Raw genomic sequence first — 20063 nt, 5'->3', positions numbered from 1 at the left:
TCATCCCCCCCCCCCCCCCCCCCAAAAAAAACACAGGAAATTATATTTGGTTGAAGCCTGTTTTTAACCATCAATTTTTTGCATTGTGATATTATTTTAATGGCATTTTTAAAAACATTTTTGCCTTAAGTTTGCAATCCTTCAATATTTTTGTTATATTGCAATAATATATACAACAATAATTTGATTACAGATTTTTATAACATAATCAACATTAAACAGTCAACAGATTAATTTAGATAATATAATATAAATGTATATATATATTATGTATGTATATATATACAGTAGGAAGGGACATGTTCCTAATTGTTATAAGAATAATTCACAATTCTAGAAATCCTACTGGATAAAAACAGACTTTTTAATAAAAACATTTTCCTTCTTTTGATTTTGGGCTGAAATATGATCTAAATATATTCTCAGCAGGTTTGTAGGGGTTTGCCTTAATAGTGCATGCAAATATCAGTTTCATCTGTCACGATATTTTCATGTAGTATTGTATCAAGCAGCTTTTAGAACATTTAGATCAGTTTTTTGGGGGGTTGGTGCATAAATGGATTTGTGACCGTGTGCGGGAACCATGACTTTGATATAGTTTGTAATTGTGAAACCGGTCTAGTCTCTTGAATGTGTTTGCTCATGAATCTGATGTCCATTCAGCTGATGATTTTAATCTATCTATGAATCTAAGCTAGAGACTGGTATGTTGACTTCACTTGACTTGTTGAAATAATAATTAAAAACTCAAAATATAATCAAAATAGAGTTTTTCAGGACTTTTAGAATTCGTTTCATAAAATGTGCTTCAGGTCTAAAATGCAAAAAACACCCAGACTGAACTTGAGCACAACAGGTTATACATATGTGCTGGTTTTCACCTCATATTGAACTGAGGTCATTTTTCTGAGGTGAGCTTTCTAGCATCCAATGATTGCTTGAAATGTGATATTAATGCTTTTATTGTGATGTGGTCCAGCGATGATAATGCAAGAGGCGGCTGAAATGGTCTACATTATGTGCTGTAATGGTAAGTGATTGCAGTTGCAGTAATTCAAGTAGCATTAAACGTCCTCTCAGGGATTCCAGCGCTGAGATTGTCTCAAAGACCATCTGACCAAATTGTGTCTCTAAATCACAGAGTCATTAACAGAAGGTCATTTGCTTTTAAAATGATTGATGTAGAAGTTCAGATAATAATACAGGGGCCGTTTTTGTATAATATTTAGGTTACAGAAGGAAAGGATCAATAACTAGATTGCCTAACAAAATCAGATTTTAAAAAGTTTAGTTTTTGGTTACATTGTCATGAAAAACTGGAGTCAATTGAATAGTTTACAGTATATTTTGAAAATAATATAAACCACCATTAACCGAGAAGCTGCTTTTGGAGCAGAAACTTCTGCAGTGTATGAATTACAGTAAATAATAGGTCATTTATTAGATAGAGACAATTAAGTATTTAGCAATAATTAAATTGTAAATTAAATTTATGTAGCGAATTTAGCTAAATTATTGATTGTAGACACTGATATTAGTTTCAAATGTAAATGTGAAAAATAAATAGTGAATTCTACAGGCATCTAAAATTAAATGCAGTATCTACAATCAATAATCCTCATAATTTAGTTTTAATTTTTTTCTTCACCAGTGTGAAATTAAGTTAAGTTTATTTAATATGTTGTATAATTTGATACAATTGTCTTTGTACGAGGAAAGACTGTTAAGGACTTTCTTTTTAATTACATAAATTAATTTTAATTATTAATGAATACTAAATAGAAAAATAAGGTTTTATATTTTTTACAGACCTTTACCTTTGCTTGTTTAAAACGTCCAAATGTTCAGACAGCTGCTCAAGACGATCAGCAGTGATCGAAGAGAAATGAATCATTTTAATGACACTTTAAACTTTTCATATTTATCTCAATTAGCATGAGTTAATGAGCCGAGATGCTTAAACACACACGAGCTCTGAATGATGAACCCAACAAACTCAGAATACTGTTTTTACGGCCCAGACCTCACAACTTCAATTATGACTCTGTGTGTGTGTGTGTGCATGTGTGCGTGCGTGTGTGTGTGTCCTTGATGTCCATTTGTGTGTGTGTTTCCTTCATGTTCCGTCATGAATGAGATTATCTCAGCACAGGTTTCCTGACGTTCACTTTGATCTGCTCTGTCGCCACAGGATGGAAAAATCCAGGGGCTTCATCAAACACACACACACACGAAATACAATGAAAATGCAGAATACTGTTTCTAGGGGATGAACCTCTACTAATGCTGTCGTACCGTTCCTCCTAAATCTAAATCCGTTTGACCTTGAACTCAGTCTTAGGTAATTTGCATATATTTAAACTTGAAAATGACCATAGAAGAGATGGATTTATGCTAATGTCAGCTATAGCACAGTTATTGGCAATTCTGAATGCAACACGTAAATCAAGCTTAAATACAATCATTTGTGTTCATGTGCTTGTATGCATTTCTGTACATCATTGTAAAAATCCACCATAAACATCAGTTTTTAGGTGTTTCAGGTAGTTAAAGCAAGAAATTACAGACAAAAGCATGGTTTTTCACATCGGTTTTGCTTCTAAAACAGGTCTTCTTTCATAGTATTAGAAAAAAAAACATTGTACATTTTAGTGTTTTATTACACTTTATCTACTTGCGTCTGTAGATTTTAATTACAGTACAAAAATTAGTTCTCAAAATAAGTTTTTACTAATACACTAAACCATAAATCTCCACTTCAGTAGCACTTCCATGAATCAAACTTTAAGTTTTATTCCCGTCTATATTCTGAACGTTTTTCTGATTCTGATTTGTGTTGCATTTTATTCCTAAAAAATATGGCAAATTAGTATTTTCTGATTTATGCAGTGATAAAAAGAGATCCAAAATCCATTCTGAGAAAAAGCTTGAACACTAATATGCCAACAAAATGAAACAAGAAATTTGAGCCTGGCTTTATGCAATGTTTGAATTTCCGTCCCGGAAATCATATGCATATTTAATTGCATAATGCATCATTTCTTGTAGTGCAAAAATGTGAAAACTTGTAATATAAAGCATTGTCTTAATGTATTGTGATTCATCAACGGGGGGGGAAGTGTGTTGATATCTATTAGTAAAGATTGTACCCGATTCACATGTAATGTCTCGCCTTGAAGGAATAGTTCACCAAAAAATGAAAATGTTCTGAAAGTGTGCTCTCTCAAGCTATCCAAGATGTAGATGAGTTTGTTTCTTCATCAGAACAGATTCGGAGAAATTCATCATTGCATCACTTGCTCACCAATGGATCCTTTGCAGTGAATGGGTGCCGTCAGAATGAGAGTCCAAACAGCTGATAAAAACATCACAATAATCCACATGAGTCCATAATAACTCTTCTTCCAATAAAATAGTCCATCCTCTGTTTTCTTCTCATCAAAATCCAGCAGCATATCAGTTTATGACTGTTTTTGCTTGTACACAGTGCTTGATCTGTGCATATTTCTCTTTTTCACCAGAGAAAGCGATATTAGCTGGAAGCAACAGTTTGAAGTTAAAAAAGTCTTTCACTTCACAAGACGTTAATTGATGGACTGGATTTGTGTGGATTACTTCAGGATTATTGTGATGTTTTTATCAACTCTTTGGAATTTTTTTTTAAAAATCTGATCACTTCATAAACAAAGTGGAATATAAAGTTGATATCTTGTTTATTTGCTACTAATTGATTCAGTTAACTTCACAAACTTTTGCAATGTAGTACAATGTAGCGCAGTCTGTGCACAAGCCGTCTGATGCTCAAGCTATATAAGGACGATAACATATGACAACACAGAGCGCTTTCTCCCGCTCTACTGCAACCTAAAGCTGAACTGTGCAGTTGTAAGTGCACACTTGTGTGGATTAAGTACACTCTCACTCGGCGGTGAGCGTCAGCTGCTGGAGTGCTCTCACAGTGCATGGAAGGAGAGCCAGAGGCCGCTCAAGTTATTCTTGCTGATTCAGCCACTCCAGAAGAGACACTGAATGGTTGAGCGTACATATGCTAATGTCCGTTTTCCCCATTCAGCTCCTTCTCTTAGCCACGGTGTGCAAACAGCAGTGCATTGTGGGAGACAGAGACTCAGCAGCTAGAGCTGAGAGGCATTTGTGTGTGTCTGTGGAGTCTGATCCTGATCTTTGGCGGCTCTGGTTTGTCTGAGTGGCCTCTCTGTGCCTCTCCGTCTCCTTGACAACCACCTGTGAATGAGCGGGAGTCTTATCAGTCAGCAGACAGCATCCTTCAGGCGCTGCAGAGCCACAGTCACATCTCTCTGACTCTCACTCACTCTCACTCTGGCTGGATGTGCTGAACCAGGGCTCTCAGCTGTTGCGTCATGACCCAAAAAAATAGCGTAATATATATCTATATATATAAATATATATTTAGGCCAAGCACCTTGGTGCATCCCAGGATGGAAGGTTTGCTTGACATCATCTTATTCTCACAAAACATGATAATATGACCCATACGCTACATTTATTATGGGTCCACATGCAACAAATATGAACGTGGCAGTTTGTGCAGTGAAATATTTGTAGAAATAAATACTTTAAATAATAATACTAATACACTGTAAAAAAAAAAATCGACGTATTTCAATTCAAAAACTTAAGTTCAGTTGCTGCCTTAAATTTCTAAGTAAAATCTTGCTGGTTGTACAAGTCATTTAATCTTAAATTACAAAAATCAAGCTGAATTTCATATAACTTATAAAAAGTTAGAATTGCTCACCTTATTTTGATGAGAAAAAATTATTTAAAAGCATACATTACCATGACTTACTGATCATATTCTTTACAGTGTATTAATAATGCATATATTATTATGTATATATTTTTTTGATATTTAATTTTTAATAAATATTTTGCTCAGTATTATGAATATAATATAAATAATATCAGATGGTTTAATGTCTTTGAAAGAAGTCTCTTATGCTCACCTGCATTTATTTGATCAAAAATACAGTAAAGCAGTAATAATGTGAGCTATTATTACAATTTAAAATAACTATTTTCTATTTAAATATATTTTACATTTAATTTATTGTTTTGATGCAAAGCTGAGTTTTCAGCATCATTACTCCAGTCTTCAGTGTCGCATGATCCTTCAGAAATCATTCTGATTTATTGCATAGGAAACATTTATTATTGTTATCAATGTTGAAAACCGCTTTCTCGTATTTAATTTTTTAGGATTATTTGGTGAATAGAAAATTCGAAAGAATTGCAATTTATAGTTTATTTTTTCTTTGTTCTGTACTATGTCTCCATAACCAAGCGTTAGTGTTTTTCAATTACAGATCAATTAATTTGGTGGGAAAAGTAATTATTTAGCAATTCAATTTATAAATCTACTGTACATTGTTCAGCAATTTCATTTCAAGATTCTGATCTTTTTTTTTTTCAACTGATAATTCTGTTAGTGTGGCCTTCACAAAGAATGTTGATGTTAAGGAGGAGCAGCACTTGAATTCACATCACATTCGTATTCTACTGTGATCTCAGGGGTCTCTACTACTACTTCATATGGCCCTTTATATGTTTTTGTGTGTGTTTTTGCAGGGCCCAGAAGTTCTTTCAATAGTTTTGGTTGGAGATGGTCTGAATAATTTAGTGATCAGCTTCTGCTTATGTCTGCCAGATGAATCAAATCAATGCATCTCACTGTGTTTCTACTGTAGGATCTGTGTGTGAACACTGAAATGAGATCCAGTGAAGAGAACACAGAAGAGCAGCCCTGTGAAGTCCCTGTGTCGTGGAAAATGACAGCAGTATTGTTTTGTTCTAGTATTCTGTCTGTCTCACTCTCTCGTTCTCTCTCTCCCCAGAGGGAAGCGGATAATGAGAAGCTAATTTATGAGATGAAAGGAAATCACGGACTAGAACAACTTTTCCTGTGATATAATTGTTTTGTCTGTGCTCACTTGTCAACCGCTTGAAAATTCTTGACTGTGCCACCAGATATAGCCGCCTTCTTTTATTGGTTATTTTTTTTGAACCGCGCAGCCTTCAAAACTTCAGTGACTCAGTGACCTAATGCACAGATCTCATATTTTCAATTCCCGTAAGTTGTTTGTAGAGCACATTTCACAACACATATTGTTCCATAGCAGCTTTATAAAATAAATAATCAAGCTAAAAGCAACAGTGCCGTTTGCGACGCCCAGTGTCATGGGTTCAATTCCTAAGGAATGCATGAACTGCTCAAATGTATACCTTGAAGGCAATGTAATTCGCCTTGGATAAAAATGTCTGCCAAAGGCATGAATGCAAATTACACATGAATTCTTGACAGATATAACATTGTCCGATTTGATTGTACTCACCCTCAGGTCATCCATGACATAGATGGGTTTGTTTCTTCATGGGAACAGATTTGGAAAAGTTACATCACTTGCTCACCAATGAATCCTCTGCAGTGAATGGGTGCCGTCAGAATGAGAGTCCAAACAGCTGATAAAAACAACAGAATTATCCATACAAGTCCATAATAACACTTCCTCCAATCCATCTGCTGTTGTTCTGTTGGGCTGTTTTGGCTTGTTTTGGCATCTTTTTCACTGGAGAAAACTATATTATGGACAGAGGACTGAAAGCAATGATTTGAGTTAAAAACCGTTTGTTTCTTACGAACACACAGCTTTTCACTTCACACGTTGTTAACTGATGGACTGGAGTCAGGTGGATTATTGTGATGTTTTTATCAGCTGTTTGGACTCTCATTCTGACGGCACCCATTCACTGCAGTGGATCCATTGTTGAGCAAGTGATGTAATGTAATATGTTCAGATGAAAAAACTCATCTTGGATGGCCTGAGGGTGAGTATATTTTAAGCAAATATTCATTTTTGGGTCAACTATTCCTTTACGCTTCTTGGTGTAAATGTCTTTAACACAGCCAGTCTGGAGAGAATATAAACATGCATGACAAATGTGTAAATACTGGAGCTCTGCATTAAATATTGCAGTGTGAATGTAGCCTGATACACCTACTACTGTTTATTATGTTGTTAAAAATAATCAGAGTTCAAAAATGGGGGAAAAAATCACTTGCTGCTTTTCAATTTTCTTTGTTCTTTATACGTCACTGTTTACATTAATACTTCTTTGAAAAACCTGAAGCGATGTTTACCTAATTGGAAAATGCCTAAAGGCGACATGCTGTTTTTTCTTGAATTTGTTAAAGAATAACATCTATTTATTTTTTAAAACATAACTGTTAATTAGCATATTCGTTTTTGCTGTGGCACTGAAATTGATATCAAGAATCATACATTTTCATTAATCGTCGTCACATACATTTCAGATTGTGTGTGTAAAACAGTGTTGTTTGCTATTTACAAGAATGAAGCAAGATTTGATTTGTACCAGATATTGCTAGAAAAATTGGTTGACAGTAAATATGGTCAAGAATGCCTCAACATGCCAACGTAGAGAGAAAATGAAGACAAATCCAGACAAATGAAGCGCAATTGCTCGAAATAGCACTGCTCATGAATAACTTTACAATATTACCTGCAAAGAGAGCGGTGTATTGATCTGTGGTGTTGTGTTAGCGTTGGGATATTGAGCTGTTCACTTACTGAACTCTTGACAGTGAATTGAGGGTCTTTTAGCTGAAGTGGCTCTAATATTGCATTACAGAATAGGGTTTAAAGTCTATATATAGTTCATTTATATTTAGCTCACTGTTCCCAAAGCATTTAGGTTTGTAAGAGTTTGTCCCTTAAACACGTCACTTAATATTACGGGTTCAGTACAAGCTCTAAGCTCTTTATTAGCACAGAAAATACTAAAAGTTCCTTTTCACCTCAAATATCCCATTTTTATGGAATAATTAACAAGTTTGTGACGACCACAGTGTGTTTGTGCAATGAATTATTGTTAATAATAAAGCATAAAAGCAACATATTTTGAGGGCTTTTTCAAACTGAGAGAAGAGCGAGAATTATTTTCTTTTAATAGAGCCAAATATTAGCTTCATTTTGATTACATTTCTCTTGCCGTTCATGGAAGACCGGGAGAGTGTATCCATCCTTTGGCTCTGCTAACAAAAGAGAAAAGGGAATGAATGCTTTAAACTAAAAGACAAAGCATTGCTTTTTATATTATTTATTTATTTTCTGGATTAAATGAACCTCTCTTTACTTGAGGGATTTGACCCATTGCTTCCTGCATGCAAATGAGCTCCAAGGAACCAGGAGTTCAATTAATTTCCATGTTTCCAGCATCTGAGCTCAGAGATTTACCTAATCTCTCTCTCTCTCTCTCTCTCTCTCTCTATCTCTCTCTCTCTCAGCCACGCCCTTCATTATATGTGCCAGCACAGGTGTGAAGAGACAAAAAGGTCAAAAGATAAAACCAAAGATGGATCAGTATGAGATTAGGCAAAGAACAATCTCAGAGAAAAGGTTGCGCTTACACATGAGAGGGTTTTATAAATTAATGTGCAAAGCTGCAAACAAGAGAAAAGACAGAAATGGATCTGAACTTTGGTTACGAGTTGGGGAGTAACTGCAATCAAAGTTTCAGTCTTGTCCTGTAACAAGAAAACTAAAGTGCTGGTTTTAATGTTGTATTGCACACAAAGCCTTACAGGTGGGTAAAGTGAGACATGCTCTCAGAAACAGACATCTGTATTAGACTATTGGAAACTCTGGTTCATTGAAGCAATTTTTTTGGTTTGGACAGTATTCCAGTGATTTGCTTCATTCAAATGGCTCATTCGAAATGAACTGGTTCACTGGTTGATTCACCAATTCATACGAATCATTACTCACAAAGTTCCTACAAATCATTTTACAGTTTGGGGTCAGTAAGGTTTTGAAAGAGCTCTTGCGCTCACCAAGGCTGCTTTTATTTTGATTAATATTACAGTAATATTGTGGAATATTAACATTTTAAATAACTCTTTCCTGTTTTCATTTATTTTAAAAAGTAATTTATTCCTGTGAGGGTAAAGCTGAATTTTCAGAATCTTTACTGTGTCACACGATCCTTTCGAAAATCATTCTAATATGCTAACTTGCCGTTCAAAACACATTTGTATTACTATTATCAATGTTGAAAACAGTTGTGCTCCTTAATATTTTTGTGGAAACCAGGATTCTTTTCGGAACTCCGGAGCAGGTTCGTGAATCTTTTGATAGGATGATGAACATTTTAAAAATCTGACTGACATTTTTGGTGACAAAAAACGCAACTTAACACTTCAATATAATTACGTCCAAGCTTTTTGTGAAATATGGATTAACTTATTAATCTGTTGCTTGACCTCTTCATATTTAAGGACAGAACTACAGTTTCCAAAGTCAGACTTAGCCTATGATTTTCAAGGGGGTAGCAGAATTTATAGGAACATTATGACATGTCCCTACATTTAGCAACTAGCTAGGCCTACTAAATTGTCCCAAGCAATAATTTTCATCAAACAATAAATGTCTGCCGACTGCCGTTATGTCAATGCCAAAATCAAATATACGCCCTTGTAACTTATAGTGTTGTTAACAACTTTTTTCGTGAGATACAGAGCTTCCCCAAGACTGACTTCCACACGTGAGCTTGTGTATGAAATCATATTTCACAGGTGTTCTCTGACCTACAGCGCTTTCCTCTGAAGTCCGTTCTTCATTAAGCAGTCATCTCCCTTCACACATCTAGAACTATCCTTTTATATGTGTATGTCTGTGTGGGGGGCTGTTGTGGGGGGTTTTGAAATGTGAGAAAATGAAACTAAACCTCACGATGTGGGATGTAGTGCAGAGGATAGTTTCACAGAGATGGATTAAAGGGATAGTTCACCAAAAATGAAGATGTCATCATTTATTCGGCCTGAGTTGCATGATTGTTTTCCTACAGCAGCACTGACTGAATCTGTTCCTCATCCACCTTAATTTGCAAGCGGACGTAATCTTCTGTAAATGCACGAGACTTCCAATTCCTTAGTGCATCCACCTTATTCTTCAACGTGAAAGTAATCTTATGGGCGAGACTTCCGGTTCATTAGCCGCTATATAGGTAAATAAGGAGAAGAATAACAACGTGCAGTAGTCTAAATGCTAAAACTGTTTGCACCACAAACCAGTGTGTTCATAGTTAAGATAGTACATTAAAAATAACATGGTAAGACACACCAAACTGCAATATCAAGCTGTTTTGTACAGCTAAAAATGAAATTGCCCAGACCCATAAAAAGTACAAATGGCCGGCCCGCTCTTACGGGAAAAATAATATGGATAGGTAAGTAAGTAGAAGAAAAACAAAGTGCAGTATGGTAGAACATTTTGCCCTACAAACCATTGATATTATATTAAAATAATATGAAAACAAATACCAATTTGCAATATCATCATGCAGTATAATGGACTGTTTTTGTACAGCTAAAATAACTGGAAGCGGATAACACCGGAAGTCTCTATCATTCAAGGTACAAATGGCCGCACCTGCTCTTATATTAAAAATAAGGTGGAGAAGGAGAAGAAACTGCACACACTTCACTGGTTCTTGAATGCAGCATGACATTTTTTGATGTTGAAAGCTGGTTGAGGGGTTTCTCAATGAATAAAGACTTAAATTTTGGCCTGTTTCTCACAAAACGTTATTCTAAAGACAAAATGTACTATACCAGTCATATATTTTTATGGTGTTTTATGGCTTGCTTGATGGTAATGTGGTCTTAACATTGTGCAAAACAATCCTTGTGTTCTACAGAAAAATGAAGGTGGTGAGTAAATGATCACAAATGCTTCACTTTTGATGAACTATTATTCCTTTAAAGGCTAAAGCTAGGCATTTACAACAGTGTGTGTACTTACAAACTTTTGATTCTTTCTGTCTTTGTTTTGTTATTAAATATCTTTAGATGTTGAGAGTGAGTTTATATATTAGAGAAGTATTATCTAAATTATCTTTGCTCTTTATATCGTCATAACCTCCACTTACACCAAGAGACTGCAGAAATATTGGGACAGGACCTACATTTACCAACCAAAATACTCTTTTGGTGTCCAGCTCACTACAGTTATTTTAGTCACAGGATCCTCACAGACGGACGCTCTGGAAAACTGAACTCTTTTCAGAAGGTCCAAATGCATTTTTTACACTGGCACAACAGTCCATTTCACACAATTTTTGATTAACCCATCGTTTTTAATGTCCAGATGTCTACATCAGTTTATCTGATCATTTTATTCAGACGCAGGTCCTGTTTTGTATAGAGGAGACCAAAGCAGCATACATTCAGACAAGAGTTAACTATATTATGAAGATAAAATGTAACCTAAAAGTTCAACTGTATTCTCAGGACAATGTCTAATCGGGGCAAGTTGTCACATGGAATTTTTCACAATTTATTGACGGCAATGTTTGTTGATTTGAGTACTTTTAACATGTATACTGTTACAGAAATTGTGTTTCAGAATTTCTGTTTAAATTTAGCTTTAAAGCCTATAATAGGCTGTTTAATGACAGGTTTCATTGAGTTCTCTGTACCCCATACAGTGTAACAACATTCCCCAGACATAGTGTTTAATGTGTGTTAAATTAACTGTTTCTTCCCCCCCCTCTAATCGTGTTAGAAATGTTCACTGATAAAAATGATCATATTTTACTGGCTCCTGTGGTGAACTAATATTTGCCCACATGGCTGCTTGGTACATTCTCTCATGCGTAACATACTGTACAAGGTTCAAACAGGAATAATATCAAAGCGAGTATTTATATATATACGTGTGTGTATAATTATTGCTCGATTTCTATCAGTATGTATTATGCTGCCATAATATGTTTCTCGTAATGCCACGTTATATATTAAAAAATAAAAATAAATGTAATAAAAAAGCATTTTTGCTATCGTCGATGGTTTTCACTGTCCATTAACATGGTTAGGGATTTCTGAGATTTAAATAGCTCTTGGGTTTAAAAAAGTGTTTTGATGCACATTTTCAACATAAAATAATAGATTAGACTGGACTTAACGAACAGCTGCTCTCTATGATTTATGTTAAAAATAGTCAGTTTTACCCGATTTCCCTCTTTTTCCTAGGTCACCTGTTGAGAAGGTGCAAATTGCGTAAATTATTTCAAGCTGAGATCGTAACGCACACGCGTTTAGTGTGGAGTATATCCATCTGTGTGTGCGCTTTGGTGATGCGCGTGCGTTTTTTTTTCTCAGGGTGGCACACACACCGAAGTCTGCCAGCGGACACTTGCGGTGGCATACCGTGACAGTGCAGCTTTACCGGAGCGGAGCGAATTGAGAGTCGAGCCCATCCATCCATCCGTCCATTCACGCGTTACCGGGGAAACAGATGGGCACGTTCGCGCTCGGACCTGTTGTTCATAGGATCATCAAGCTCAGCGTTTCGGCAAAACCACGGGAATAAGTGAGTTTCTCCTGGGTTGGATCACGTTTGGCGCATCAGTCGTGCGCTGCGCGTCTCCGCCGCTCATCAGATGATGTTGCTGCGTGTTCACGGGTCCTCCTCCGGTACCACCGGCATTACTCACGCACCGGCGGAGTGAGAACAGCTGAAGATGATCCTCAGATGAACAGGTCGGGGAAACTTTTTCTGGAAGATGTTCGGGGCAGTTTGGATACCTGATGGCCACGACGATGAGTTTGTTTAACCGCAGCGGAGAAGGAAATTTAACAGGTGCGTAATTGTCACTCGAGCATGAATCCCAGTGGCTTCTGGCGCTTTCTCCAGTTCAGAAGCTCTTTGGGGATCACGCGGGGAGCGCGCTAGTTGATGGCACTGCGCGCCGGGAGGACTTTACTGTGGTTCGGGCAGGTTTTGCGCAGAGTTTCGCGGCTGCAGGGCTTGTGGTTCCGGCGCTCCAGCAGTCTGCTGTGTCTCTCCACCAGCCAGGACCACGACCAAGGGACCTGTTACAACCGCAACCGGTGTCCGAAGACGCAGCAGCAGCAACAGCAGCACTGCCCCTATCCACCCTTTCCAGACTGCTGCTGCGCCTTCCCGGGGGATAAGAGGGGACATGAACCCCTCAGCCGCCGGTTCCTGGTGGCCATGAAGAGGCAGAACGTGCGGACGCTGTCCCTGATCGTCTGCACGTTCACCTATCTGCTGGTCGGGGCCGCGGTGTTTGACGCGCTCGAGTCGGACTTCGAGATGCGGGAGAAGGAGCAGCTGGAGGCTGAGGAGAAGCGCCTCCAGGGCAAGTACAACATCAGTGAGGATGACTATAAAAAGCTGGAGACCATCATCATGGAGGCCGAGCCGCACAGAGCAGGGGTCCAGTGGAAATTTGCAGGGTCCTTTTACTTTGCCATCACTGTCATAACCACTATAGGTGAGTTTCGGCTGCTTCTCCGCGTGTCTTTCACGCGAGGTGGCGAAAAGAGTCTCGTTTGGATATAAACGTGTGGTTTATTAGACAGCTTTTTTTGCACTTCGTATGGTGTGATGCTGGACGTCGCGTGGGGTACCTGATTAATCGTTTCAGCGCGAGGAAAAGTCCAGACTGTGGTCTGTCTGGCAAGATGAAGGGACGTTATTAGTGCAGGACTCTGAATGCGCAGGAAATCACTGTTATTATCACACCACAGGTGTGTCATTTGTTGCGTAATTTCAGAAATCACAAAAACTAAATAAATAACTAGTCAAGCAAGTAATGTATTAGTTCTAATGCGATTATTTGCATTGAAACACATTTCTAACCTAAGTGTTGAAATCGTGACTGAGCTGTTTGACAAAATTGCAGTTGACTATATATATATATTAAAATAGCTTGAAATGACATTAAACTGTACTTTAATGTCTTTTTGATTTTCTTAATGTGTTTTCATATTGAGATTTTAATGTGCACGAGCTGCTGAAGCATTGCATAATGTTCTTTAAAGAGATATGGGAATACTAATTACTTTATTGTTTTTTATTACGAGATAAAACGTTTGTCAATATGGCATGATTATCTATATTCACAGGCAGCATATGTAATAGTGTGGACTGTAGTGAAGTTTGTAGTTCAGCCTTGTGCCGTGGTGCTGAAAGAACAGCTCACCGAAACAAGAGTCAGCGTGATCGAGCACCGCATGACATAAAACATTCATAATGCGTCTTTATGATCAGGCATCGTGACAGTTCATATGAGGACATGAGACGTGCTGGAGAGGCTCAGTAATCTCTCTGGCGCACAAACACACGCGCTGAGGTCAGATGAAGGCCAGAGTTTTGCGTGTTGCAGTATTGTATCACTGATTGAGTTCATTTCTCAATGCATCATCATTCAGTGTCATTAATGGATCAGTAGAAGCGCTGTAAAATCAATCCTGATGCAACAGGTGCCGGCTGCAGCTACAGCTGGGTCGCCCCTCACTGATCCTGCACATTATTATTGCAGCACTGCATTGATATTCCTCAGACATTTTGGTTTTGGTTTCTAAAGCCTTTGTCTTAAGTATTAAACGTGTGCAATTAATGCTCAGTGTTCAGACTCCATGTAGATTCAGGCCATCTAAGTCTAGATGTATTTGCATATTGATTGGTCTTTATTGCGTCTCTTGAAGCATCTATAGCCGATGCAAAGATGATGCTAAGTGTCATGACGACAGCAAAGCAGCATTTCATTTAGAACCAAACACTATAACTGAAACACGCCAAAAACTTCAGCACTATTTCTGTGCTGCTTTGCAAGAATTCCATTTCCTTCAGGAAATGCAAATCTAGTTTAGAAATGCAACTCTGCAGCACCAAATTATCTCTCTCTCTATTTCTTCTGCATACGTTCAGGTGCTGGTTTCCTTTCACAGGTTGAACATGTTGCTTTTATAATCAGTGCTGGTCTTTTACAGGCCTTGCTTTTGAATGGCTAACGCTCCTCGCTTTGAATACACACTCATTTTACTGCTGCTTCATTCCTGTTATGTAGCACCTTTCAAATTATTTTCTGTTCAAAGAAAAGGGTAAACCAGACTGATATTTGTGCTCTGGTCAACTATGCAAATTTTAATCTGACGATTTACGTAATGGAAAGAAAGCTGGGCATAACTGAAGAGGGTTTTGATTACTTGTGTTATTCACCGTTTTGAAATTATACAATTTTCTGTCATTTTATCAAACAGGATGGAGTGAGAAATCAGTGAAGAGCATAAAACATCACAGAATTCCTCAAATTCATCACTATTCCATGATGATGTCACTTCCCATTTCCTGGAGGATGATGTCATCAGGCATTTGCTGGTTTGAGGGATTAACATACTGTAGTCGGGAAGTAATACTGAGGACACAATTAGTTACCAATTAAAGCAATATTCTGAAGAAATATGGTTTAATTGAAAAATGAAGAAAAAAACGGAAATATTTCTTAATAAATAGTACATTTGTCATGATAAAATTAGTACAGCACCCAAAAAATAACATGATAAAAAATAATACACAAGGTCAGAAATTCCAACAAAATGAAAAAAAAATACCTCATAGTGAATTCCTTTATTTTTACTTGATTAGTGTTATATTTATTTTCTTTTATTTACCTTTTAACATTTGGTATATGTGACCCTGGACCACAAAACCAGCTTTCTTATGAAAGCTGAATAAATAAGCTTTCCATTGATGTATGGTTTGTTAGGATAAAACAATATTTGGCTGAGATGCAACTATTTGAAAATCTGGAATCTGAGGGTGCAAAAAAATCTAAATATTGAGAAAATCGCCTTTAAAGTTGTCCAAATGAAGTTCTTAGCAATGCATATTACTAATCAAAAATTAAGTTTTGATATATTTAAAGGTACGGAATTTACTAAATATTTTCATGGAACATGATCTTTACTTTTGGGGAAGTCGTGGCCTAATGGTTAGAGAGTCGGACTCATAACCCAAAGGTTGTGGGTTCGGGTCTTGTACCGGCAGGGATTGTAGGTGGGGGGAGTGAATGTACAGCGCTCTCTCCCACCTTCAATACCACGACTGAGGTGCCCTTGAGCAAGGCACTGCTCCCCGGGCACCGCAGCATAAATGGCTGCCCACTGCTCCAGGTGTGTGTTCATGGTTTGTGTGTGTTCACTGCTGTGTGTGTGCACTTAGGATGGGTAAATGCAAAGCACTAATTCCGAGTATGGGTCACCCTACTTGGCCACATGTCACGTCATGTCACGTCACTTAATATCCTAATGATTTTTGGCATAAAAGAAAAATCGATAATTTTGACCTATACAATGTTTTTTTGGCTATTGCTACAAATATACCCCAGCGACTTTTTCTGGTTTTGTGCTCCAGGGTCACATATTTCATAACAGTTTGTATTGATTTATGTATGCGTGTATTTATTTTACATTCATTTGTTTCATTATGTTTATTTACTTTTTAACATTTGATATTTTATTTTGATATTTATTTTTACATACATTTAAAATGACATCTAGTCAAAAGATTCAAAAATCACCCCATGTTTACTGTGAAATTGTAGACAAAAGTTAATAAAAAAATAAACGAATAGATTTCCATCTTTAAAAAGTACGAGTTCAGTTTTTAAAAAAAATCATATTTGATATGCTCAGCAGTGCATGTTGCGTGTCCACACAGCAGGTCTACTGTACAGAATGTACGTGACTGTTGGTACTCAGTGTGTTGACGGTGTTTTAGTGGTGTGTGAACAGCAGCTCTTGTGTATAATGAATAAGCATCCCGTTCTGTAAAAGGACACTAATGTTCTGCTGTGTGCGTTTGTATACAGTATGATCACGAGAACCACACACGCACATGCAGGTGAGCACACAGCGTTGTGGACTGAATAAACTGTCTGTTGCTTTGTGCTTGTAATTGCTGGTCATTTGCCGATCATTTGCAAACCATTGGAATATAGCTATTGGTTTTGATTACATTTTTTACTAATGCATCACTAATGTGCTCATGTGACTTCATACAGCTTTCTTTCCTGCTTTACCATTGTAATTCAGTGCTGTTTGGCCATATACTATACTATAAATACCATGGTGTATGGATATGCTAATCATTCAGTACTTTGATTTATTTCAAAGCATAGCATGGTTTTACTAGTATTGGATGATTTAAAAATATAATGTAATTATATTTAATTATGCTTAATATAATTTTTCTTTCTTTCTTGTGATTTAAATGAAATCTTTTTTTGGATGATGGTGCAAAAACATCAGAATGACTGGCTCTAGACATCCTCATGATCTCATCTGTGTGTATCATCGCATTGTTGAGAAGGAGAAAATTGTGTGTGTGTGTGTGTGTGTGTGAAGCCACACCTCAGCAGGACAGCGACAATACTGCAGTGCACTGCATATGTGTGTGTGTGTGTGTGTGTTTACACTACTGCAGTATCGCTCAAAGCATCCTAGATCTGATGATGAGTATTTTAGTAGTTCAGTTTGAAGTGCAAACTTAACTTTCCGTACCACCTGTTATGTATTTGAGATGAATTTTGGTTTTGTAACTGAAATAAATATGCATAAATAAATATGTTTTTAATTCCATATACAATAAGACTGGTAAAGTTAGGAACTGCTTTTATAGCCTGACAGGTTTATTTGGTTTAACTGAGTTTGATATTATTGTTGTTTTTATGTGGACAATCAGACTTCTCTCTTCATGTTGTAAAAAATGTACCCTATTTCTACACTCTCAGAAAAAGATGGTGCAAGACCACCAGGACGGTATCTTTCCAAAGATACAAATGTGTACATTTGAGGTACTTATATGCACCCTTTAAGGTTAAATAAGACACAAAAGTGTACCTTTTGAAAAGTTACCACCCCAGTGACAGCTATTTTACCTTTTTTTTCTGAGAGTGTATTAAACACACTTTTCTGATTTCATCCAATCAGTTCCTGATGAAAAAAATGTAATAACATTTCTTTCAGAATAACCTGTTTCACACAACAAGTCTGATTATGGAAAATTAATTTTTATGTTAACTCTACTGATTCCTGAAACTTTACGCAAACCATCTTATAAATTCTATTTGGAAGTGTCAAGAAACATCAGCATATATTAAATTATAAATGACGCACGTTTAAAGGAACACTCCACTATTTTTGAAAATAGGCTCATTTACCAACTCCCCTAGAGTTAAACAGTTGAGTTTTACCATTTTCGAATCCATTCAGCCGATCTCCGGGTCTGGCGGTAGCACTTTTAGCTGTAGCTTAGCATAGATCATTGAATCTGATTAGACCGTTAGCATCTCGCTATACTCTCATTCCGGCGTAATATTCAAGAAACTTTGCTGCCGTACCATGGGTGCAGCAGGTGCAGTGATATTACGCAGCGCCTGAAAATAGTCCCCAGCACGCTCCCTGTGCAAGCAGGTGGTCACGTTGTTTATGTTGACGGAAGTTAGCCTATTTTCAGGCGCTGCGTAATATCACTGCACCTGCTGCACCCATGGTACGGCAGCAAAGTTCCTTGATTATTACACTGGAATGAGAGTATAGTTCCTAGCCATATCGGCCTAGAACATCGCAGCTTTTCATTTTCCGTCGGTCTTAGTACACGATGCAACTACAGAAGAGTCTAGTTTTAAATAGGAAAAATATAGAAACTCTTTGGTCATTTTTGAGCGAGATGCTAACGGTCTAATCAGATTCAATGATCTATGCTAAGCTACAGCTAAAAGTGCTACCGCCAGACCCGGAGATCAGCTGAATGGATTCGAAAACGGTAAAACTCAACTGTTTAACTCTAGGGGAGTTGGAAAATGAGCCTATTTTCAAAAATAGTGGAGTGTTCCTTTAAAGCTAATTCTTCCTGATTTATCAGTTGTTTCTCTTTTTTGAAGAGATTTTGATTGTGCTTTATTTGAGAATAATTCTGGCTGAATTGCTTTTTAAATCCTAAACAATCAGTAATTTGGCGGGTAAGATGTCAGGGTCACCGGGCTTAGATGGATGCTGTATAATTTGATTCAGTTCAGTACAATGAATTGAATTGAGCTGGCACATTCTGTCCATCACTGCTGAATGTACCTGCACAGAAATGGAGAATTGTGGTCTGTATTTGAATTGATCTCTTGAGCTTGGATTTGGAAATGGAACTGGCTCGATCCTCAAGTGACCAGGTGGCTCAGCTTGGCTCGTAAACACGTACATTAGCAATGTAAAGTTTCAGCATGAACGCAATTCGCCTCTTTCCATTCTGATAGAACATTCGAGCAAACACTCAAGCTGTGAGACAAGAATGGGCTGCATTTAAATCTTTAATATATTAATTTCATTATATTATTTTGTACATGTTATATTTAGGAATGCAGTTGATATTCATATAAATTCTCTTCAAAACAAGCACAAAGCGAAATCCAATGTCATTTGCTTCAAACTACATTAGTTTGTGTTTTTATTTGTCCATTGAGAAGTTCAAGCGAGCGACTCAGTTTAGAGGTTTAGTATTTCTGTGGATCACAGTCATATTTTTTCATCATTTTTATCTTATTTATTTACTTTTTAACCTGTGATGCATTTCACAATTCTATTTCTTATATCTATATATTTTTATATTTATTTACATTTTAACATTGTGTATTTCATAATACATTTATTCATTATTTATTTTTATTTTATTGACTTTTTAACATATGTGTTTCATAATATATTATTTTATATTTATTTACTTTTAACATTTGACATACGTTATATTGATTTAATTTGATTTACTTTTTAACATTTGATATATATATTTTTTTTATTTGTTTTATATTCATTTTTATGTTTTTATACTTTTTAACATTTGAAATGTTTAATAATTTTCTATTATTAGCATCACCCTTGTGCATTATTCACAGCTGTGTGATTGATTTTATGATTAATAGTTATAATTGTTCACATTGTCAGTGTTTTGATTTAACCAAAGTATTAGATATTATATTATTTTTAATAATATAGCACAGGATTAGGAAAATGTAATTTTATAAGTAACAGATATAATTGTTCAGAATGACTGTTTATTTAAGATTATTCATTTACCTGAAGTATTAAACTTTCATATTAATGTTAATAAATATGTGATGTGTGCTTTTATAGGGTTAGGAAAAATATA

The 20063-nt window shown here is 36.5% G+C and overlaps 1 protein-coding gene across 1 annotated transcript in view; it reads left to right on the top strand.

Annotated features, from left to right (window-relative positions):
* Nucleotides 1–13044: 13044 nt before the first annotated feature.
* LOC107551761 (potassium channel subfamily K member 9) overlaps nt 13045–20063 on the top strand; it is a 49059-nt gene continuing 42040 nt past the window's right edge. The window contains exon 1 of the mRNA XM_016233485.1: nt 13045–13356. Coding sequence (XP_016088971.1) covers nt 13074–13356 — 283 coding nt within the window. The 5' untranslated portion in view covers nt 13045–13073. The remainder of the gene's footprint in view (nt 13357–20063) is intronic.

The sequence above is a fragment of the Sinocyclocheilus grahami genome, unplaced genomic scaffold, assembly GCF_001515645.1.
Source record: "Sinocyclocheilus grahami isolate Dianchi unplaced genomic scaffold, SAMN03320097.WGS_v1.1 scaffold432.1, whole genome shotgun sequence".
NCBI lineage: Eukaryota > Metazoa > Chordata > Actinopteri > Cypriniformes > Cyprinidae > Sinocyclocheilus > Sinocyclocheilus grahami.
Note: the sequence above shows the minus strand (reverse complement) of the source record. Positions and strands in the feature narration are given on the sequence as shown.